Genomic DNA, 24827 nt, shown 5'->3' with positions numbered 1-24827 from the left:
TTTCTTAAATTCTGACAGTCTTCATCTCCATAATCTCCACTGGGAGGCCGTTCCATGCATCCACCACTTTTTCAGTGAAAGAGTATTTTCTTAGATTCCTCCTAAGTCAATTTCCTCTTAACTTCATCATATGCGCCCCTCATTCCAGAGTTTTCCTTCATTTCAAAAAGGCTCACATCCTGTATATTGTTGCCACTGAGGTATTTAAACGTCTCTATCATGTCCCCTCTCTGTCGCCTCTCTTCCAGTGTATACATGTTGAGGTTCCTAAGCCTGTCCCTATATGTTTTATGACCAAGACTGTCACCAGATAGTGCTTCAATACCCCTCAATCCACAGATTTCCCCCTCCACCTTCATCATAGCACTTCTTTACAAACCCTCTCCTCCATGCCCAACAACACTAAACATCCAGATCGTTCAAAACTGCAGTGTGAATTTGCTGCGTGAGGGAGTCCAAAAGAGGGTGTCCAAAGCTTCAAGAATTTGCGCTTTGCTTGGGGGCCTCTCGAGTCCACCAAGAGTCTCTCTGTTCTCAAAGGTTCATGCATGTGAATTCTCCACTGTGCCAGACTGGGAGGGTTGGCTAGATCTATTGTTGGGAGGATACAGTGCTTTGCAATGGGTAAAGGCTTTATGCAAAAAGAGGCCCGATGCTTTCGTGCCTTTCGTTGATCATTGTAACATTGTCCAATAAAGCAGCCTGAGATGTTATAGTCCAGTTACTCGCATACAAATTGGCCAAGCATTGCCAGACCGCCTGCCAGAAGGGAAAAATAGCGGTACAGTCCCACGTAAAATGCTTATAGGAAGCCTCCGGTGCACTGTACTTCACACAGGTACCATCAGAGGGGAATCTTTGCATAAGAAGGATGAATATACATATGTAGCAAAAACTTATAGTGAAGTTCCTGTACTTGCATAGGTGCAGACTGTAGACTAGCCAGAAATTTGTTAATATCCTGATAACCAAAGTCTGTAATCCACAAGGAAACTATGCGATGCAAGTGATATAATCTCTGAAGTCTTTTAAAAACTTTTTTAATAAAACGTCCCACCAAGCACTTTGTAACAGCAGAAAGTGGGCAGGAGTCATCAAAAGGGACTCCACAAATGCCGGGTGATTAATCCTGTAGCAAAGAAGTAACGTAGTGATGCACTTGTAGGTAGGCGAACCAGTCAGAAGATTGTAAATTGTAAGTGTTATGTACAGTCGTATGGTAGCAGCGCTGGTTCATCCTCTTCCAAGAGATGGTGTATCATGGTCAAGCCCCTGATACCCCACGCCTGGAAACGAGGGTCCTGTTGACCCAGAGGGAAGGCCACATTGGCCATCAAAGGCAAATATTTAGAACTTGCTGGCAGCTGAAAATCCCGGTGATAGGTGCATCAGCCCCCAACCTAGGGGTCTCACCAACGGGTAGCGCTTCATCCTACAGGACAACTGAGGAGCCTGTCCATGTACAAGAGAGGCGAGGGATACCTCTGGACGGAGAGCAGATTCAAAAGTCACATCACAAAATGCTGAAGTAGAATAGATCCTATCCCAGACAAAACTCAAATGACAAGCGATAGTGTAAGCTTATAAATCTGGTAATCCCATAACACCTTCCTCCTAAAGAGTTGGAGCTCACACTTCGGGTTCCACAACAAACTCTGCTGCATTATCAAAGGTAGATTCTGTAAAACATACATCCATTTGGGAATGACAGTCATTTTAACAAGATGAATGCGACCCCAGAGGGACAGCGACAAGGGGGACCAGTGCTGATGAAGCATCCTAGTAGTACGCAATAAAGGAGCAATGTTACTGTCATGCAGGTGTGCTAAATTACTGGGAATCAGAAGGCTCAAATATTTCAAGGCACTACATGTCCAGCCTACCGGGCCTCTAAATTCCCCCCCCCCCCCCCCCCCCCCATACCCAGAGCCTCCGAGTTATCCACAGTAATCCAGAAACCCAAAATTTGACCAAAATCCAGCAATAATGTGAGGGCTCTGGGAAGTGATACCTGCGGCTCAGTAAGAGCTTACAGATCATCAACAAAGAAGAACCAATTTAAAGCCCTTGGGCCTCATTGGTATTCCCTGAATAATATGGTCTCCCAGAAATTTCAGGGCTAAGGGTTCAATACACAAAATAAAATGGGTGAAAAGGGGAACCCTGTCGGGTTCCATGCTGGATCAGAAAGGGGGGGGGGGAGAGTACCCCATTGATCAGGACTTGTGCCCAAGGATCACCATATAATAGGCATATTGTATCTAAAATCCGGCCAGAAAAGCCACAGCGCATTAAAACATCCCACAAATAAGGCCAGGAAACGTGATCAAAGGCTTTTATGATACCAAAATTATCAAAAGCACATCCAAACAATGCTCTTGAACATATTCCATGGCCATAATTAGATTATGAATGTTCATCATCACATTCCGGCCCTTAACAAAACCCACTTGATGGGTGGCCACTACATTACGTAAGTATTGCCATACTGGGAAAGACCAAAGGTCCATCAACCCCAGCATCCTGTTTCCAACAGTGGTCAATCCAGGTCACAAATACCCGGCAAGATCCCAAAAAAGTACAAAACATTTTATACTGCTTATCCCAGAAATAGTGGATTTTCCCCAAGTCCATTTAATAACGGTCTATGGACTTTTCCTTTAGGAAGCCATCCAAACCTTTTTTTAAACTCCGCTAAGCTAACTGCCTTTACCACATTCTCTGGCAACGAATTCCAGAGTTTAATTACACGTTGAGTGAAGAAACATTTTCTCCGATTCGTTTTAAATTTACTACAGTGTAGCTTCATCGCATGCCCCCTAGTCCTAGTATTTTTGGAAAGCGTAAACAGACGCTTCACATCTACCCGTTCAACTCCACTCATTATTTTATAGACCTCTATCATATCTCCCCTCAGCCGCCTTTTCTCCTAGCTGAAGAGCCCTAGCCGCTTTAGCCTTTCCTCATAGGAAAAGTATTTACTTTTTCTTTCTCAAATTGAGATATCATGCAATTGCGGTATGCAGTCTGTGCTGCCCTGTGACTTTAGGCCTTATTTTTGCTCTTTCATAGCAGAACTGAAGTTGTTCTAGGGGAAGGTCAGGCTTTTCTGGGAGCCACTTGAATATCTGGTAGAGATCATTATCTCCTGTGCTCTCCGGGAGGCCCACAAGGGGCAGATTGTTGTGACAGGTTCTATTCTCCTCCAACATTTCCTGAGGCTCTGCTGTTTCTTTCAGTAGGACTTCTTCCAGTTGTTGCTGCCATGTGTGCACCACCATCATCCTGTGCGGAGACGGTTCTCAATCTCTGATAGGCGACTGCTGTGAGAATCAAACTTTTCATTCAGTTCATCCACAGCTGATTGCTGTTTATTTAACCTGTCTTCCAGCGCTGCTGATACAGACTTGATCTCCTGGACCCAGTCCCCTGCAAGTATGATGAACGTTGCCTGTCCCTCCACTATCTTTAACTTGCTTGTCTTGGCCTTGTTTTGACCTGCTTTTGGGTTTTTTTTATTGGCGTACCGCTCTGCTCCAATTTGTGGTAGTGCAGTTTTGTTGTCCTAGCTGAAAGTGTCGGTAGCAGTGGAATTGTGGGGTAGATAGCTGATATTAACAAGATCCGCAGACTGCATTTCCTGGCGTCCTTATATATTTACAGAAGACACCATGTTGAGCAAACCCTTTTGTAAAATACTATGAATTGTGAACATCCGGAGCTGGATGTCCCAATTCCTACCTAGATACCCAATGCAAAATCGGACTTAAAACTTATGACCATAAATGACTTAAAGAGCTATAGTAGATGAAGACAATGCAGTAGTCACTTAGGAAGTCTAGTAATATGTAAAACAAGTGAGGTATTGTATGCTTTGTGAAAGAAACCATACTGAAAATGTTATAGGTGAGTTCAGTATTTTGATAATGCCCTTTTTCTTTCAGCTTTGACCAGACCATAGTTATTACTACATTTCATAGGCCTGTTTCTCTTGGGTTGTGTTCCAAGTTTCATGTTTTCATGAGACCACAGAATGAGGGGGGTGGTTTTTTTTTTTTTTTTAATGAGCAAAAATGCCCGGTTTATTTGTGGTGTTAACTAGGTGGTGGACATCTTGATGGAATTATGGTGCTTTGTAGTGATTTATTGGATAATGTTTGTTTCAAGAGACATTGTGGGTCAACATCTTGTAACCTGTGAGGTGCTTTTTTTTTTTGTTTTGTTTTTGCATCCCTGAAGATTGTCATTTTTTTCCTTTTTCTTCCCCCTCCCCCCTGAAAATATAGATCTTTAGCTCTCCCAGATTATTGAGGGTGGAAAGAATTGCTATATATGTTTGGATTTTGGCCCAGCAGCTTATTGCTCATTTGTGATTCCAGATCAGTCAGAACAAGGGCTGGGATTTTAATGCTATAACATCTTCATTCACAACTACCCAAGGATTTTTTTTTTTCATATCCCTTCCCGATTTTACTTTTAATCTAGTCATTATGGGGATAACCCTCATCCTGGGACTACACACCAGGTGGTCTTCGGAACCCTGAAGTTAAGGCTCTAAATTGGGCAACTATGAACATAAGAGTAGCCATACTGGGTCAGACAAATGGTCCATCTAGCCCAGTATCCTGTTTCCAACAGTGGCCAAGCCAGGTCACAAGTATCTTGCAGAAACCCAAAGGTGTTGCTCTTGTGCAGGTACAAGGATTCTCTTCCAGGTGGGTGGCCTGAAATTGCTATATTTTAAAGGGTTTCTGTTGTTTTGCATACATTTTTATTGTCTGACCCAGTATGGTTACTCTTATGTTCATAGGTGCCCGAATGTACTGTAATTCGCCTTGAGCTACAACAGAAAAAGTTGTGAACTAAATATAAATAATTTAGTACATGAAACCCTTAAAGTTAATCAGGAGGAGTTGAAAATGACTTGGTTATTTTACTTTGTTTTTCAGGCTTGCACTGGTATCGAAAATATTGATGAAGCGATTACGTTGCTTGAACAGAATAATTGGGATTTAGTGGTAAGTGTGTGAACAAACATTTTTTGGCAGTGCAGATTTCACTCTTACTTGCTGTTTCGTGTTTTTTTTTTTTTTTTTTTTTTTTTTTTTTTTAATTTCATTAATTACACTGGACCATGGATGCTTTGACACTCTCAGTTAAAAGCTGAAAGAAATATCTCTAAAGTGTTGCTTTTTAAATCTGTGATGTAGGCTCTGTGAGCTATCCAGGAAAAATATTCAGCTATTTTAACTGGGAATTTAACAATTTTTTAAAAACTTTCGGTCTATGTATTTTCTAATGTGAGACACATTAGAGCTCGCGTAGGAAAGCTTAGCTCTGGTGTCAAGATTTGAGCTCTGGCACCAAGTTGTCATAAAAATTAGTGGTGATTTGAGGGAGGAAGTGACATCACCTGGCTAGATGGCAGCCTGATTGCTTTGCTCCCCTCCACTCCACTTGATAATCGCCCTCCATCCTTGTGCATCTGAGGTTACTTGGTTGAATTTTGTGAGTAATTGCCTCAAGAACGCAACTGCAGTGAGTGAACAGCAGAATTTGGGATCTAAGAAGTTTGTCTCAGCCTGCAGTGAAAACACCTCGCCACCATCTTGTCAGGGCCCATGCTCCGGAGTCGGACTCGGACTCGGCGTTGTCGGTTGCGGGTTCCGTGGTGGAGCCTGGTGAGACTTCTGGAGGCATTCGACGGCTGAGGCACTGGTTGGTAGAGATTAAGGAGGAAATCAAGGCCTCCTGCGAGGAAATAGTGGAACACACTGAGAATCTAAGTGTGGACATGTGGGACCCAGGCAACTGGGTCTCGGAGCTGGAAGCTAAAGCTGATGAACATGAGGAGCAGTTCGTGACTACTCAGATGCGGATGACGCAGCTGGGCGAGCAATATGAGGAACCTTTATATAAGATTGATGATTTAGAAAACCGTGGCCGCAGGAAAAATTTACGGGTTCGAGGAGTCCCAGAAGGAGGTGATAACGGAGGAGGTCCAGGTAATTGTGCAGGCAGCTGCTGGTGGAGGGTGGCGATTTTGAGCCTATTCCACTTGAAAGAGCACATCGAGCCCTGGGCAGACCTAAGGAGAATCTTCCAAGGGATATTGTGGTGCGCTTTGTACACTTCAAAGACAAAGAGCATGTATTGCTGCAAGCTCGACAGGAGGCGGCGGTTATGTTTAATGAAGCTCGGGTCTCGATTTACCAAGATGTGTCGGCATACACCCTGCAGCATCGTAGAGCCATGAAACCAGCTTTAGACATACTTGTCTCAGAAAAAATTAAATACCGTTGGCTTTTCCTGTTTGCCTTGAGCTTTGCTGCTGGAGGGAAAGTGCATCATGTGCAAGAGTTGGCAGAGGCCTGGAAGATTCTACATGAGGCTGGGCTTGCTCCTACAGCATTGCCTCCATAGCTAGTGGCTCCTGCCACGAGAGAAAAGCTGCAGCGGTGGAGGAGAGTTGAGAAGGGACGTAAGAAAAAGTGAACTGCTTTGTTAAGTGGACTTCCTGCCTATGCTACTACTACTACTATTTAGCATTTCTATAGCGCTACAAGGCATACGCAGCGCTGCACAAACATAGAAGAAAGACAGTCCCTGCTCAAAGAGCTTACAATCTAATAGACAAAAAATAAATAAAGTAAACCAAATCAATTAATGTGAACGGGAAGGAAGAGAGGAGGGTAGGTGGAGGCGAGTGGTTACGAGTCAAAAGCAATGTTAAAGAGGTGGGCTTTCAGTCTAGATTTAAATGTGGCCAAGGATGGGGCAAGACGTAGGGGCTCAGGAAGTTTATTCCAGGCGTAGGGTGCAGCGAGATAGAAGGCGCGAAGTCTGGAGTTGGCAGTAGTGGAGGAGGGAACAGATAAGAAGGATTTATCCATGGAGCGAAGTGCACGGGAAGGGGTGTAGGGAAGGACGAGTATGGGGAGATACTGGGGAGCAGCAGAGTGAGTACATTTATAGGTTAGTAGAAGAAGTTTGAACAGGATGCGAAAACGGATAGGGAGCCTGTTAAACATGAGGCTTTGAGTGTGAATGATGGTTTTGTATGGTTGAAGGTTTGGGGGGAGGGGTAGGGATTGTGGATGAGGATAATTTGGAGTCTGTGCTGTGTCATTTGGTTGATTATGTTTTTGGGTTGTAACCTTTTCACCTTGTACAATGCCAGCACTTAAGTTAATGAGCTATAACGTTAAAGGACTCAATTCCCCCTATAAGCGATCTGCTCTTTCTAGGGAACATGTTGTATGCTTACAAGAAACGCATTTCACAAAACAGAATGAAAAATTTTTGAATCATGCTCGATATCCAAACATTTACTTTGCCTCTGATGTTCAGGGGAAAAAAAAAAGCGTGGTGTGGCTATATTATTCCATGAATCCTTATCTGTTCAGTTGATTAATGTTAGGAGGGACCCTGGTGGTGGTTATCTTTTACTGCATGTCCTACTTGATCAGGTGGTGGTGACTGTAACCTCTGTATATGCGCCTAACGAGCATCAGGATCTCTTTTTTTTTTTTTTTGCCCGCCTTCAGTCCACTTTGTTGGGCTTTGTCCAGGGTAGGCTCCTTCTGGTGGGAGATTTTAATGCGACCATGCAACCAGCCCTGGACAAAATGAGTTCTTCAACATCTTTGGACTTGAGATTGGTAAAGGCAGTGCAGTCTATGGTTGAATCCATGGGTCTATATGATGTTTGGCGACTAGCATACCCTACTGCCCGGGATTATACCTTTTTCTATCTTCACATGCTACCTATTCTCGGTTGGATTATATTTTCTTGGATAAGACTTTGCCGGATGTGGATTGCTCTTCGGTCATTGGTAATATCACTATATCAGACCATGCACCTGTTTGGACAGTTATACCTTCCCTTTTGCAGGAAGTTTGTGGTAGACAATAGTCACTGAATAATCTGTTACTACAGGATCAGGAAACATGTCAATCTTTCCAAAAGTCACTAAGGGAATATTTTGAATTAAGTATGGAACCTGGGCCTTCCTTGGGCACGATTTGGGATGCTTTTAAAGCAGTGGCAAGGGGCTTCTTCTTACAGAAAGCTAGCAATCGGGCGAGAAGGCAAAGGAATAAACTGGCTCAATATATGTCTAGATTAGGTGTTTTGGAGGAGAGACATAAAACTAGTGGAGAGGTGGCTGTTTTAAGGGAGCTTCAGTCACTGCGTCTTGAGATAGCGGCTATTCATGATGAACAATTCCAATTCACTAATTCTCATCTGAAGCAACATTAATGAATTTAGTAACAAAGCGAACTGGCTACTGGCTATAAAGCTGCGGAGGGCGATGGCTGAGAGGTGTATCCCTCGTGTGAGGGATGGTCGAGGGGGGTTCCTAAGTCAACTTTGATTAGGGAGAAGTTTCAACAGTTTTGTGAAGCATTGTATACAGCAGAAATGGGCATTCCTTAGCGTCTCTTCGGCCCGGCCCAGAATGTGACTGATGGGTTGGGTACGCCTTCCAGCAGGTGGCGACTGAGAAAAAAAGTTGTGACTCTAGCCAGCCAATAAGAGCCCTTGCCAGCTACAGAAAGATCCAGTAATCTCAGTCTCCAGCAGGTGGAAGGTGGTGAGCTCTTCAGTCTCAGACTTTTCTATTCTTTTCTCTTTTTACATTAAGCTTTCTGTGATGTTGTAATTTTCTCTTGTCTTCCTGTGCATTAAAAAAAAACAACCTGCTCTTTGGAGGCTGAGGCCCGTGGGGGTCTCTCACAGCCTCGATATTAATGCGTATTTGCAGTCTAAGATTCTCCCAGCTCTATCTGATACCCAAAGGGAGGCCATGGAGGCACCTATTACAGTTAAGGAGGTGCTCCAGGTGATAAATAATCTGCCTACTGGTAAGTCTCCGGGATTGGACGGGTTCACTAATGAATTCTTTAGATCCTTTAGGGTAGACTTGGCCCCTTATTTGGTGTTGATCTTAAATTCAGTTCGAGAGGGGGCTTCTTTGCCCTCGTCGATGATAGAGGCATGGGTGGCAGTTATACCAAAGCCTGATAAGGATAAGACTCAGTGTGCGTCCTATCGCCCTATTTCTATACTTAATTCTGATGTAAAGATTCTGGCAGAGGTCTTGGCTAATCGGTTGTCCCAGATTTGGTGCACCCGGATCAGGTGGGGTTTGTGGCCAAGCGTCAGGCTATGGACAATGTAAGGAGAACTCTTGATTTGCTGTATCTTTCTCAAAGGAGGGGTTACCTATAAGTCTACTGGGGTTAGATGCAGAAAAAGCTTTTGACAGACTTCATTGGGAGTTTTTGGACAGGACTTTAAGTTATGGCTTTGGAAGTGAATTTAGACATTGGATTCAGGCATTTTATATGTCACCAAAGGCGTGTATACGTATTAATGGGGGCAACTCCACATTGTTACCTCTCACTCGGGGTACTCATCAAGGCTGTCCCCTTTCCCCGTTATTGTTCGCATTGTTTATAGAGCCCCTAGCTGTGGCAATTAGGGATAATCCAGACATAGTGGGCATTAGAAGTGGGGCCGAGGAGTTTAAGATAGCCCTTTTTTTCAGACGATGTTCTCTTCTCTCTTAATCGTCCTTTGATCTCTCTCCCTAATCTAATTGCAGAACTGGAGGCATTCTCAACGGTCTCCGGTTATAAACTCAATGTCTCTAAATCAGAGGGTTTGCTTATTGGCTTTCCCACAACTCTTGTGGAGACATTGCGTGCCTCCTTTCCTTTTAAACGGAAGACCCAGGCTATTCGTTATTTAGGTGTCAATTTTGACTACAAGGGTGGAGGACATTTTTCAGGCTCTTGTTCGTGAGGTGTTTTATAGACCTGGATAGGTGGTTGGGGTTAGAATTTTCATGGTTTGGAAGGTTTGCTTCTCTTAAGATAAATGTCTTTCCTAGATTCATGTATCTCTTTCAGGTATTACCAATGCAGTTTTCTAGATCTTTTTTGGCTGGGATTCAATATAAGTTAATTAGATTTATATGGAATAATAAGAAATCACAGCTTCCTAGGGCCTTTTTGTATAAAGGAAAGAGGTTGGGAGGGCTTGCAGTACCGAATCTGTTCTGGTATTATCGGGTAGCGCAGGCCCGTGCGGCTATCGAGTGGTTTCATGCTTCACCATCTAAAAGGTGGATTTTTCTAGAACAACATATGGTAGGGGCTACCCTCTTAAAACATCTTATCTGGTTGCCTCGTAAATATCGCTCTTTGCCGAGGAATCTGTGCCCATTCATTAGTTCCACTTTCCATTATTGGGACTCTTTGTTTCCCACGCCTAGAGCTATCTTATCAAAGCTTACGCCTATTGTGGGTAACCTTATGTTCCCTCCTGGGATGGGCGGAGGTATCTTTTCTCGATGGGCTCGACTGGGTCTGAGTACATGGGGCCAGCTCTTTGAAGAAGATAAGGGTATTTCTTTTGCATCCTTAGCTGCAGAGTTCCAACTTCCTCTTACTGATCAATATGCTTATATGCAGTTGAAGCATTTCCTGGGTGCTCCGGGTATTAGAACATCCATAGTCAGAGATGATACTTTTCTGGAGGATCTATGTGAGGACTCGACGAGTACTAGGGGCCTTATTACCTGTATCAATATTTGTGTACATCAGCTCCTGTGGCCAAATTACATAGGGAGAGTTGGGAGAGGGAATTAGGATTAGGAATATCTCCCGATGACTGACTGGCTCATTATGGAAAGGGCAGTGTTGAAATCTTCTGTTGCTGTTAAGGAAAATGCGGTCAAGGTGCTTTATCAGTGGTATCTTACACCAGTTACATTGCATTATGTGTTTAATGGAGTTTCGCCTCATTGTTGGTGGGGCTGTAAGGAAAAGGGGGACTATGGGTCACCTGTGGTGGACCTACCCCAAAGCAAGGGCGTATTGGAAGGCAGTTCAGGCTCATTTGCAAGGTTGGCTGGGCGGGAGGGTTCAGTGGCATGCTGCTGTATTTTTATTTGGTAAGAGGCTGATTGGGCTCCCGCAAAATTAGTCAAGCTTGGTAATTCATGCTTGTCAAGCTGCCCGTATAAATCTGGCTAGGCACTGGAAGAAGAGGTCTGTGCCTTCCTTGCTGGGATGGATTTCTAAATTATGGTATATCTGTGATATGGAAAGATTGACTGCAATTAGGAGGCAAACTCTTGTGAGATGGGAGGATATCTGGGTCCCTTCCATACAAGCATGTTCTGCATAATATACAATCTATATATAAAATAAAAAAGGGGGGGGGACTTGACTCAGTTTGATATGAATTTGTTGCATGGAAGGTATCCTCATCCACGGGGGTAGGAGGAGTGGAGGGAGGGGGGCATCATGTTGGGTTTGTTATAAAAGTTGAAGAAGAGTGTCTTATCGTATAGAGTTCATATTTCAAACAAAAACATGGAAGAATGGTTTATCTTATTTCAGTTGGTTGGAGGAGTCAGTCATTACGTTGTGCTTTGGTTAACTATATGTGTGATGTTTTTGTTGGACAATTGTGTATTGATTGCTCAATAAACTTCTTAAAAAAAAAATTAGTGGTGATTCAAGTTTCTGCCTTGGGCTGTGCATCTGTGTAAGAAGAATAGTGGACTTCACTGAAACAGCTTGATTATTATGATGGTGAGGCAAATATTAATTATATTAAAAAAATTAAGGGGGTTGCCCAATCACAAAAGCCTACATAATGTGGATTATTAATCATGATGATGGGCTGCAAGACTTTTTTTTTTCTCCCTTCTAGCTCAGCTGGAATTAGTGCTGGGAACCAGTACCACGAGGCTTCATCTATAACTAATCACAAAAAATCAGGAAGAACAATCCACAAACCAAGTTAAATCTTAAACTCACTATATTAAACTTGGGTTCAAAATAATTTATCTTTTTTTATTTTTATGTATGCACTTTAAAAAATATACTATAAAGTGTTTTAAATTATTTTAAATGTGCTCAGACCATACCGTTTACACCCATTATATCCCCAAGAGGATTATGTGGTGGTGTCACAATGGAACCATCATTGCACATATGATGTTCCACCTCCTAATATTTGTGTATGTACATACAGCTGAGCCCAAGTAGATCTTAATCACCGGTGTATGCGTATATTTATAATACATATGTATAAGTCATAAACTACTCACATTAAATATTGCTAGACTTGAGCTCAAACCTCCACCCATAAATTATGGTGCTTTCCTTATTACCATCTAATACATGGATAATAAAACATACCATTCAACATTTGTTTGAACCTAAAGGAGGTAAATGTTAATTCATGACACCCTGATCTCACTTCCCCCACATATCTTACATAAACCAACCCACAATGCGATATACACTCATATTCACATAATTATTTCACTTCCCTTGGGGTATATTGTGCTCGTGCTTCATTAAAATCACATATCATTCATCCATTCCAATCTTGCCATCAAAATAACTGCTCCCTCTTGGGGATATAATGGGTGTAAACGGTATGGTCTGAGCACATTTAAAATAATTTAAAACACTTTATAGTATTTTTTTAAAGTTCATTTATAACTACCCAGGACATTTTACTCATGTTTTTATGTTCTTTTATTTATTTTTAAACTAGTCACACAACTACATTCCCTTCAGAATGTGCAGTCTCAGTCCCTGAGACTGATTAAAAATAATACATGCTTTATAGAATTGCCCTAAGTTGCACGCCAAATATGCGTCTAATTTTCATTAGAATAATGGCATGTATGTGTGCACTTATACATGTAAATGCCAGAATTCTGCCTAAGCACTATCCTGTAAATATGTATGCATCTTAGTGTGCATTTTACAGGTGGTTGTATTCATAGGCAGAGTCTGGGCAGAGCATGGGCGATACTCAGATTCTGTTAACTTAGAATATTGCAAGTTACACATTTTTTTTCTCTGGCACTTAGATGCACACTCTTATGCCAGCTCTGTGGCTCACAGTGTACTTCTGCTCTTATGCTAGTATTCTATAATGGAATGTAGGTGCCTATGTTCTACTACTACTTATCATTTCTATAGCGCTACAAGACATACGCAGCGCTGTACACCATACACAAAGACAGTCCCTGCTCAAAGAGCTTACAATCTAGATAAGACAGTACACTTAAGACAGAACAATTAAGGGTAAGGGAATAAAGCGGTGAGGATAAAGGACAGGGCAAGTGAGTTAGGAGTCAAAAGCAGTGGTAAAGAGGTGGGTTTTGAGTTTTGGACTTGAAAACGGCCAAAGACGGGGCTAGATGTACAGACTCGGGAAGTCTATTCCAGGCGTGAGGTACAGCGAGATAAAAGGAGCAGAGTCTTGAATTAGCAGTAGAGGAGAAAGGGACAGGTAAGAGAGATTTATCTAGAGAACGGAGTACTCGAGGGGGGACGTAGGGGGAGACGAGTGGAGAGGTACTGGGGAGCGGCAGAGTGAATGCACTTATAGGTCAACAGGAGAAGTTTGAATTGAATAAGGAAACGGATAGGGAGCCAGTGAAGTGACTTTTAAGGAGAGGGCTAATGTGTGCATAGCAACTCTGGCGGAAAATGAGTCGCGCAGCAGAGTTTTGGATTGATTGAAGAGGAGAGAGATGGCTAAGAGGGAGGTCGGTGAGAAGTAGGTTACAATAATCAAGACGAGAGATGATAAGAGTGTGGATAAGAGTTCTGGTAGAGTGCTCAGAGATGAGGGGACGGATTTTACTGATGTTATAGAGAAAGAAACGACAGGTTTTGGCAATCTGCTGAATGTGAGCCGAGAAGGAGAGAGAGGAGTCAAAGATGACCCCAAGGTTACGAGCTGAAGAGACAGGGAGAATGAGAGTGCCATCCACCGAAATAGAGAAAGGGGGGAGAGGACAGGTAGGTTTTGGGGGAAAGATGAGAAGCTCGGTTTTAGCCTTCTTAAGTTTGAGATGTCGTTGAGACATCCAAACAACGATATCAGACAGGCAGGCTGAAACTTTGGTCTGGATGCTGGTTGAGATTTCAGGGGTAGAGAGGTAGATTTGGGAGTCATCAGCATAGAGATGGTATTGAAAGCCATGGGATGATATCTATGTTCCTCTATAGACTAGGCTCTTACCAAGTGCTCAGTTATTGAATTGCCCTGGTTTGGGACTTGAGCTCAGGCCTCTCCACATAGCAGCATATAATGCTGTTGCTGAGCCAGTGGGTTGGCCCTGGACAGCCTCTTTAGCACTGAAGTTATCACTATTGAAAAACAGCAAAAAATAAATTGTCCATTTAATGTTTTCTTTTTTGTTAATAACTTTTTTTTAGTGTTAAACCACTGTAATAGGCATACACAGCAACAATATTCAACAACATTATTCAACAACCACAAAACATCATCTTTTGAAAGTCGAACTTTACCAGAGTCAATCAAATACAATCAAATCAGTGTCTTCAAGAGTCGATATGTGCCCACAAGTGACCTCAGTGTGAGATGAAGTGGCCTGGATGTGGGTGACCATAAGGTGCAACCGCACCTTGAATATTGTGTTCAATTCTGGTCACTGCATCTCTACTACTACTTATCATTTTCTATAGCGCTACTAGACGTACGCAGCGCTGTACCCTTGAACATGAAGAGACAGTCCCTGCTCGACAGAGCTTACAATCTAATTAGGACAGACAAACAGGACAAACAAGAGATAAGGGAATATTAAAGTGAGGATGATAAAATAAGGGTTCTGAACAAGTGAATAAGGGTTAGAAGATAAAAGCAGCATCAAAAAGGTGGGGTTTTAGCTTAGATTTGAAGACGGCCAGAGATGGAGCTTGACGTACCGGCTCAGGAAGTCTATTCCAGGCATATGGTGCAGCAAGATAAAAGAAACGGAGTCTGGAGTTAGCGATGGAGGAGAAGGGTGCAGATAAGAGAGATTTACCCAGTGAACAGAGCTCCCGGGGAGGAATGTAGGGAGAGATGAGAGTGGAGAGGAACTGAGGAGCTGCAGAGTGAATGCACTATAGGTCAATAAGAGGAGTTTGAACTGTACGCGGAAGCGGATAGGAAGCCAGTGAAGTGACTTGAGGAGAGGGCTAATATGAGCATAACGACACTGGTGGAATATTAGTCGTGCAGCATAATTTTGAACAGATTGAAGAGGAGAGAGATGGCTTAGTGGGAGACCTGTGAGAAGCAAGTTGCAATAGTCTAAGCGAGAGGTGATAAGAGTGTGGATGAGGGATCTGGTAGTGTGCTTAGAAAGGAAAGGGCGAATTTTGCTGACATTATAGAGAAAGAAACGACAGGTTTTTGCAGTCTGCTGAATATGTGCAGAGAATGAGAGGGAGGAGTCGAAGATGACCCCAAGGTTACGAGCTGATGAGACAGGAAGGATGAGAGTGTTATCCACAGAAATAGAGAATGGGGGAGGAGGTGAAGTTGGTTTAGGGGGAAAGATAAGAAGCTCAGTCTTGGTCATGTTTAGTTTCAGTTGGCGCTGAGACATCCAGGCATCAATGTCAGACAGGCAGGTTGATACTTTGGCCTGGATTTCGACTGAGATTTCTGTTGTGGAGAGGTACGTCTGGGAGTCATCAGTGTAAAGATGATACTGAAAACCATGGGATGAGATCAGAGTACCAAGGGAAGAAGTATAGATGGAGAAAAGAAGAGGTACCAGGACAGATCCTTGAGGTACACCAACTGACAGTGGGATAGAAGTAGAGGAGGATCCACTAGAGTATACACTAAAGGTACACTGGGAGAGATAAGAAGAAAACCAGGAAAGAACAGAGCCCTGAAATCTAAGTGAGGACAGCGTATCAAGGAGTAGGCTGTGATCAACAGTATCAAAAGCAGCAGATAGATCGAGAAGGATGAGGGTAGAATAGAGACCTTTGGATCTGGCCAGGAACAGATCATTGGAGACTTTAGCAAGCGCTGTTTCAGTTAAATGAAGGGGGTGAAAGCCAGATTGAAGTGGATCAAGAATAGCTTGAGATGAAAGAAAGTCAAGGCAACGGCGGTGAACAGCACATTCAAGTATCTTGGCTAGGAAAGGGAGGAGGGAGATGGGGCGATAGTTGGAAGGACAGGTAGGGTCCAATGAAGGTTTTTTTAAGGAGTGGTGTGACGGCTTGTTTGAAGGCATCAGGAACAGTTGCAGTGGACAGTGAAAGATTGAGGATATGACAGATAAAAGGGATGACAGTAGGAGAGATAGAGGCATATTTTCAAAGCACTTTGGGAGGCTAAGTGCCATAGGTTTCTATGGAACTTTGGGAGGCTAAGTGCTTTGAAAATGAGCCTCATAGTGTTAAGTAGATGGGTGGGAATAGGATCAGAGGAACAGGTAGTTAGTTTCGAGGAGGAAAGAAGATGTGTAGTTTCCTCTTGTGATTTCAGAAAAGGAAGAAAAGGAGGCAGGGGTTGGAGAGTTGAGAGAATGGACTAAGGGAAGGAGAGGTGGAGGTGACCTGGTTGAGAATTCAAGTTTAATCTTGTGAACCTTATCATGAAAGTACTCAGCCAGAGTCTGGGGGGAAAGTGAAGGGGGAGTTGGAGGTGAAGGCACTTTGAGGAGAGAGTTCAGTGTGGCAAAGAGACGTCGAGGGTTTGAGCCAAGAGAATTTGTCAACTGGATGTAATAGTCCTGTTTGGCAAGTAAAAGAGCAGACTGGAAGGAGGTCAACATAAGTGCCTGATCTCTGCAACACAACAAAACTAAAGAACATAATGGACATAACACAACTCTTCTGTTGTATGATTCCCAAGTGTGGCTGTGCCACATGAACTTTATCTTACCACAACATCACTTTGTATTTGTTTACACCGGAGTCTGTAACACCTCTGTGGTACTATGTAAAGCACATTGAGCCTACAAATAGGTGGGAAAATGTGGGATACAAATGTAACAAATAAAAAAAAAAAAGATATAGTGGAATTAGAAAAGGTACAGAGAAGGACGATGAAAATGATAAAGGGGAGGGGACGACTTTCCTATGAGGAAAGGCTAAAGCGGCTAGGGCTTTTCAGCTTGGAGAAAAGTCGGCTGAGGGGAGATATAATAAGAGATCTATAAAATAATGAGTGGAGTGGAGTGGAGCGGGTGGACGTGTATCACTTGTTTACTGTTTCCAAAAATACTAGGACTAGGGGACACGCAATGAAGCTAGAAAGTAGTAAATTTAAAATGAATCGGAGAAAATATTTCTTCACTCATTGTGTAATTAAACTTTGGAATTCGTTGCCAGAAAATGTAGTAAAAGCGGTTAGCTTAGCGGGATTTAAAAAAAGGTTTGGATGGCTTCCTAAAGGAAAAGTTCATAGACCATTATTAAAATGGACTTGGGTAAAATCCACTGCTTATTTCTAGAACAAGCAGCTTAAAATGCACCTTGAGTATTGTGTTCAATTCTGGTCGCCGCATCTCAAGAAAGATATAGTAGAACTGGAAAAGGTGCAGCGAAGGGCGACTAAAATGATAGCGGGGATGGGACGACTTCCCTATTAAGAGGGACTAAGGAGGCTAGGGCTTTTCAGCTTGGAGAAGAGACGGCTGAGGGGAGACATGATAGAGGTATATAAAATAATGAGTGGAGGGTTCACGCTTTCCAAAAATACTAGGACTAGGGGGCATGCGATGAAACTACAGTGAAGTAAATTTAAAACAAATTGGAGAAAAGTTTTCTTCACCCAATGCATAATTAAACTCTGGAATTCGTTTCCGGAGAACGTGGTGAAGGCGGTTAGCTTAGCAGAGTTTAAAAAGGGGTTAGACAGTTTCCTAAAGGACAAGTCCATAGACCGCTACTAAATGGACTTGGGAAAAATCCACAATTCCAGGAATAACATGTATAGAATGTTTGTACGTTTGGGAAGCTCGCCAGGTGCCCTGGCCTAGATTGGCCGCTGTTGTGAACAGGATGCTGGGCTTGATGGACCCTTGGTTTTTTCCCAGTGTGGCATTACTTAGGTACTTATTGTACTGTTTTGGGATCTTGCCAGATACTTGTGACCTGGATTGGCCACTGTTGGAAACAGGATGCTGGGCTTGATGGACCTTCAGTCTGTCCCAGTTTGGCAATACTTATGTACTTATAAGGAATTGGTCCCCTTAAAGAGAATACATCACAGTGTTGGTCAAAGGCTAATGTATTCATCACTAGCCTTAGTTTAAGGGCAAAATAATAATCAGCACTTACCCTAGCAAGTGTCCAAAACCAGAGTTCCAGTGAAAGAAGACGAGACAAGTGTCCAAACAAATATCTGGAGCAGGATACAGACTAGAAGCTAGAACAAGAGACAAGACAGGAAATTGGAGCACAGGCAGAAACATGATCACAGGGGCAACAAGGATAGGCTATTACACAAAACAGGGAAGTAGGTCAGCTGGACACAGACCAGGAATATGGAAGCAGACCAGAAGCTAGAGCAAGACACAAGGCAGAAAATAGCACAGGCAGAAACATAATCACAAAGGCAACAAGGATATGATATTACAAATAACAGGGAACCAGGAATACAGAAACTAGAACAAGGCACAGGGCTTTTCCTGGTGCAGCAAGGCTCATACATAGCGTGCTACAGGTCTACTCCAGCTTGCTTCTGTCCCTGACACCCTGATACCCTTATAGTTATCCACTTGATCCCAGAGTTTGTAAGTTGGTTTCTTGACAATTGCTACCTTGGTGTCTTTTTCCATTGGAAAGCAATAACAACATATTGAGATGCATGTAGTAGTTGAGCCTACATTCCTGAATTTTTCCAAGAGCTCAACAAATACAGATCTAGGGACGGTGTGAACTCAACTTGCACCTTAATTTCTTGTCCAACTCTTTGCCAAAAGGTCTGCTTTTGCTTACAGCCACCATATAAAAGTATTTACTAATGCCACTGCACTCCCTCCTGCAAAACTGTCTATCACTAGAAATTATCTTCATAAAAAAAACAGGGCATCTATATACCTTCTGCAGTAATCTAAGCCTGCCATACCCTCTCTGTATACTGCACCCCAGGGTCCATATTCCATCCTCTCTGTAACATGTGAGGAAGTCATTGGTTCACCCTGTTCTTCAGGGAGGGCTTTAGATAAATCTGGGATATGCTGTACCCTCTTGCCTTCCTGTGATCTGGAATCCATGAGCATCTCCTCCACTACATTCTCTCCCGTGATGATGGGGGGGGGGGGGGGGGGGGGGGGGGGGGGGGCAGGGGACAACTTAAAAACTGAGGAGTTCCCCAAGTTAGTCCTCAGTTGTACATAGAAGTGTCTGGTGTAAACAGTGATTCCAGAATCTCTGACCAGATTGTCAAAGGACTTGAACACTGTGTCTTGTTGCAACTGACCCAGATGTATGAACTGTGATAGGGCTATGTCTAGTAGATGCCCTCACCTTGGGCATACCCAGATTGCCATCAGTAGTTTCCCCAATCTTACTCTTTATCTGTAACCATAATTCTCCACCTTCCCCTCTTAGCCACTAATGTATGTTGGTCTAGAAGTGTAATATTTTTGCAGATTCCGGAACCCCCATCTCAGTACTATCTTTTGGTTGGAACAGCACTTGCTTCCAAACCCTGGGGGCCTTATTCCCCCAAACTAGATGAGTGCCATTTGGATCCACAAATACTTTAGTCAGGATATGGTAAGACAGATCTTGAAATAAGTAGTATTTATTTATTTATTGCATTTGTTTCCCACATTTTCCCACCTCTTTGCAGGCTCAATGTGGCTTACAATACATCATGAATAGTGGAAATATATAATAAGATAAACAATTAGTATTATAGAAGGATCTTGGGTAACATGATAATGAAAAAGTATGATATTAGTATAACAAGCAAATATAATAAGACAATACTGGGTATATGTAGAGGAGTTCACATTTGTTGATCTTTGTGGTATGCTTTGTTAAAGAGATGGGTCTTCAGTAGTTTGCAAAAGTTCGTTAGTTCATAGATCGTTTTTAAGTTGCGGGGCAGGGCGTTCCAGAATTGTGTACTCAGGTAGGAAAAGGTTGACGCATGTATTAGTTTGTATTTTAGACCTTTACAGTTAGGGAAGTGAGGAATGTGCGGGATGATTTTTTAGCATTCCTGGGTGATAAGTCTATCAGGTCTGACATGTAGGCAGGGGCATCTCCGTGAATGATTTTGTGAACTAGGGTACATATTTTGAACATGATGCGTTCTTTAAGTGGGAGCCAGTGTAGCTTTTCTCATAGGGGTTTTGCACTTTCATATTTTGTTTTACCGAATATGAGTCTAGCTGCAGTGTTCTGGGCTGTCTGAAGTTTCTTGATTATTTGCTCTTTGCAGCCAGCGTAGAGTGCATTGCAGTAGTCTAGATGACTGAGTACCATTGATTGTACCAGGTTACGGAAGACAGTCCTTGGAAGAAAGGTCTTACTCTTTTTAATTTCCACATTGAGTGGAACATCTTCTTGGTTGTGTTTTCGCGTGTTTTTCAAGTGTTAGGTGTCTATCAGTGGTACTCCAAGAATTTTTAGGGTGTCCGAAATTGGAAGATTCAGTTTTGGTGGTGTTAATGGTGGTGAATTTGTTCGTGTTATGGTGAGAGGTGAGTATTATGGCATTGGGTTGTTTCTCATTGAATTTCAGCTGAAATGCATCTGCCCATGAATGCATGATATGTAGACTTTGGTTGATGTCATTGGAGATTTCCTTTAAATCTTGTTTAAAATGGGATGTAGATCGTTACGTCGTCTGCGTATATGTATGGATTGAGGTTTGGTTGATAGTAGTTTGGCCAGGGTATCATCATTAGGTTGATAAGGTCGGTGAGAGGGGGGATCCCTGTGGAATTCTGGTTGAAATGCACATCTTTAAAAAGCCTACCTGATTCCCTTGTGGTCTCTCTTAATTCTCTGAGTGACCAGAGTATAGCTCATCAGAAAAGGATCCAAAAACTCTGGGGTGCAACAGTGACTCCTGAAAACATAGCTTTCTTGCCATTTTAAACTAGTAAAGACTTGATTTTCTGGGGCATAATGGAAATACTTAATTTGGTTGAGTCTTGAGTCCATAACTGAGAGCTTGTTGAATTCCTGAACTAGAAGCCATTAGTTTAGGAGCTGCTTAATTTTCTTGCTAAGGGTAGGAACTCAGCTGCATATAAAGATATTTTATGCTGCACCTTGCCTGCTTTGGATACCTCAAATCTCTGGTGACTGTTGTACTGCTTGCACGAAAGCTCAATAGCCAACTAAACAAGAAGAGAGACCGACTCCCTTGCCTAGTCTCTTTTGAATATGAAAAAAGTACGACATCTTACTCTTAAACCAGTGCCTGTGCTCCGTTGTGAATATAAAAGCTGCACATATTCTGTGGATACGAAAGGCATCCTAAACTGTCCATTCTATTCTATCAAATGCCTATGCCCCATCAAGTGCCAGCACCACTCGGGTAAATACTTCCTTCCATAGCGTCCCCAGATCAATCCAGAACTGGTGGGTTATGTCCCTGTCCGCAGGTGGAGATAGATAGAACTTCTGAGGCTCTATATGTGGCCAGGTGTAGCCACACAAACCTCAGTATTCTCTCTGTCTAGCAGGTGGATGGCCATAACTCTGCAGCTTTGGATATTGGGGCTCCATCGCCTGGTCCACTCGGGCAGTTGAGATTCCCTACAGGGTTGAGGGCTCGCTAAGGTGCTGAGCAGGGACACCTGGTAGTGCCAGGTCCTTCCCTTCCTTCCCCCTCTCGCTGGTTCCCTTGCAGGTACACATGAGTTAATCTCCTGTGGAAAAAAAAAAAGGACAAATTTTGTTATAAGATTAGGTTTGTCTTCCATGATTGCCCCTTTTACCCCTCGGTCATCTAGCGGTCCAACCGATTCTTTTGCTGGCTTCCTGCTTTTAATATACCTAAAAAAATTTTGCTGTGTGTTTTTTGCCTCCAACGCAATCTTTTTTTCAGTCCCTCTTTGCCTTCCTTATCAGTTCTTTGCATTTGACTTGAGATTCCTTATGCTGTTTCTTATTATTTTCAGTCGGTTCCTTCTTCCATTTTCTGAAGGATTTTCTTTTAGGTCTAATAGCTTCCTTCTCCTCACTTTTTAACCATGCCGGCTGTCCTCTTTTAATACGTGAAATATATTTGGCCTGGGCTTCCAGGATGGTATTTTTGAACAGCATCCACGCCTGATGTAAATTTTTGACCCTCACAGTCGCTCCGCTAAGTTTTTTTTTTTTCCCCACCGTTCTTTCTCCTCCTAGCTGTCCTCTGGGTGCCTTCCTCGCAAAGAAAAAAAAAAAAAAAAAAAAGCTAACACAGAAACTGCTCAGTAAGACAGTACAGGGACTGTCCATCCTGCACAGGAGTTGAGTTCAGCCCGTTTGTGGCTGGTTCTGCCCCGAGATGATCTTGGCAGAGGAGACCCGAACTTTATCATTGGCGGTAGTGAATGATTGCTCTTCTCCTTCTCTTTGAGCGGTCATTGCGGACGGGCTGGGAGCATGGTGGCTGATGCAGTCAAGCACTGCTCTCTCTGCAGCAAGCGCCATTCGTTGACAGGTCTTTGCCTCATGGGTTGCCTGGAGGGCCTCTCTCATTCCAATGGTATTACTGCGGTAGAGGTGCTCCCACGCTGACGCACTGGGGACACACACCATCTTGGGTTCTACAGCCAATGAGCATGTTGTGGCAAGTTATCTTGAGTTCAGAGTCCTTGTGCCCCGCCACACTTCAGGAACACTGTTCTAGCGTTTTTGTAGCAGGGGCTTCGGGAGTCTTGTCTGTGGCTTTGCCCGTTGTGGAATTTTTCTTCTGATTTTGTATCAGGTTTGCTTGCTGGAGTGTTCCCTTCCTCAGACTTCCCCTTAGCAGGTGGGATTGCTGCTGGCTGACCATGCAGTTTACTTGGAAATTCAGAATTATCCAGTCTTCTTCTGAGTAAACAACTGCCATGCAATTGCATATTAACTGTGGATAAGGCTTGATTTGTATCTCATAAAAATAATCTGATGACTGGGTTTGTGCTGGCCTTGACTCTGATGGCTAGCTCTGTGCACGTCCAACATGTTGCCCACAGCCTGGAAATGGGTCGGATGTGAAGCGCCTTCTAGAGTATAAGCTTATTTTTGTTTGATTTAACAACCAGTGCCAAACAATGTCCCTGGTGAGGTTGGGTTGCAAACGGTTGTAAAGCTTCTCAGTCAAAGCGGAAGGAGCAGGAAGGAATTGCCTTTAACTCATAGTACAGACCCTAGATTCTGGGCACAGTAGTTTGAACCATAAACAGCACCTTCAACCCTCAGCAGTACTGGTAGTGTTTCAGCACCTCCAAGTAAAATAATCATCACAAACTTGTGATAGGAAAGCATCCAAAAAGCAGGGTCACACATATTCACAAACTTTTTTTTTTTTTTTTTTATAGGGATGCTGAGATCAAAAACTTAGGCTTGAGGGATGACGTTATGCACATTTATAATGTTTTTTTTGTTTTTAATCCCTCAAACCTCAGTGTCTAAGGAATAGAATGACCCTCTAAATGTCTCCATATTTGGATATCAACACTATTCCTATTAAAAAAAACAAACCCTAATTTTTCTTTACACTTGTAAACCACTTGTGTCTCATTGTAAGATAACACTTTATGGTGCCCTGTCACCATAAATTTCAAGTCTCATATCCAAATTGTGCCAGAGCTGGTGGTGGGAGGCGGGGATAGTGCTGGCCAGACTTATACGGTCTGTGCCCTGAAGAGGACAGGTACAAATAAAAAGTAACACATATGAATTTATCTTGTTGGGCAGACTGGATGGACCGTGCAGGTCTTTTTCTGCTGTCCTCTACTATGTTACTATGTAAATTGAAAATATGACCAGGTTTAAGACCCCCCCCCCCCCCACCACACACACACACACATATATATATATATATATATACACAATTTCTTACGACACAGTCCAATCTTATTTCCTCCTCCATCTCTCTTTAAATACAACTTCTGCATTTACCTTTCCTAATATTTGGAGTGCTCATGGTCTTACTCACAAAGTTTATAGTGAGGACATGAAAGAATACAAACATGAAACTAGAATGACAAGTGTTAAGCTGAATATCATTGCATTTCAAGAAGGAAAGAACTTGCCCTCTATCCCCCCCCCCCCCAAATTCTGTAAATGGCGCTCAAAATTGCGTGCACGAGCACTTTAGCACCACTAATTGGACGCTAGCTGTCGATTAATGGTGTTGGCAACAATTTGGATTTACACGTGCATCTTGCTAGGGGCTATTCTATAAAGATAAGCGTGTAAATTTTTTAGTGCACAGATGAAAGGGGGTGTGACCACGGGAGGGGCATGAGTGGGTCAGAGACGTTCACTAAAGATTCACGCAGTATTACAGAATATGGGGGATCCGTGCTAAATTTAGGCACGAGGATTTACACCAGGTTTCAGCTGGTGTAAATCCTCGGCCCCCAAAGTTGGTTGCAAATCCTGGCTCTATGTGTTATTCTATAAATGGTGCTCAACTCACTGTTCAGTGCTCTTTTTGATTTACTGAATCTAGCCCTTTATGACAAATAGATCAATTCCTGCAAAGGTACTGCCCTTGGTCTAGCTCTCGAGGTAAAAGAGAATCACATGATAAATAAAGTGACTCATCATATCCTAAAGACTTTTTTTTTCCTATCCCAGAGCAAATGCACACAAAAGCTATATGTAGTTTCAGAATTCTCCAATGTGTATAAATACTCTTGACTAATCTGATTAAGGAAGAACACAAACCAAGCTATCTGAGGAAGCCTTAATACCAGGGCAGAGCAGTAGATCTCTGATAGCCAATTGAGCTCTAGTATAGACATTCTTAGCCACTGCTGCATGTGGATATCCCATTGGCAAAAACTAGTTCTTCTTAG

At 42.9% G+C, this 24827-nt stretch overlaps 1 protein-coding gene across 2 annotated transcripts in view; it reads left to right on the top strand.

Moving 5' to 3' along the window:
* The window catches only part of FAF1 (Fas associated factor 1), a 716909-nt gene that overhangs the window by 68790 nt on the left and 623292 nt on the right, over positions 1–24827 (top strand). For both annotated transcript variants that reach the window (XM_030208188.1, XM_030208187.1), the window contains exon 2: positions 4950–5018. In XM_030208188.1, coding sequence (XP_030064048.1) covers positions 4950–5018 — 69 coding nt within the window. The remainder of the gene's footprint in view (positions 1–4949; positions 5019–24827) is intronic.

Source organism: Microcaecilia unicolor, chromosome 6 (assembly GCF_901765095.1).
Source record: "Microcaecilia unicolor chromosome 6, aMicUni1.1, whole genome shotgun sequence".
NCBI classification, from domain to species: Eukaryota; Metazoa; Chordata; class Amphibia; order Gymnophiona; family Siphonopidae; genus Microcaecilia; species Microcaecilia unicolor.
Note: the sequence above shows the minus strand (reverse complement) of the source record. Positions and strands in the feature narration are given on the sequence as shown.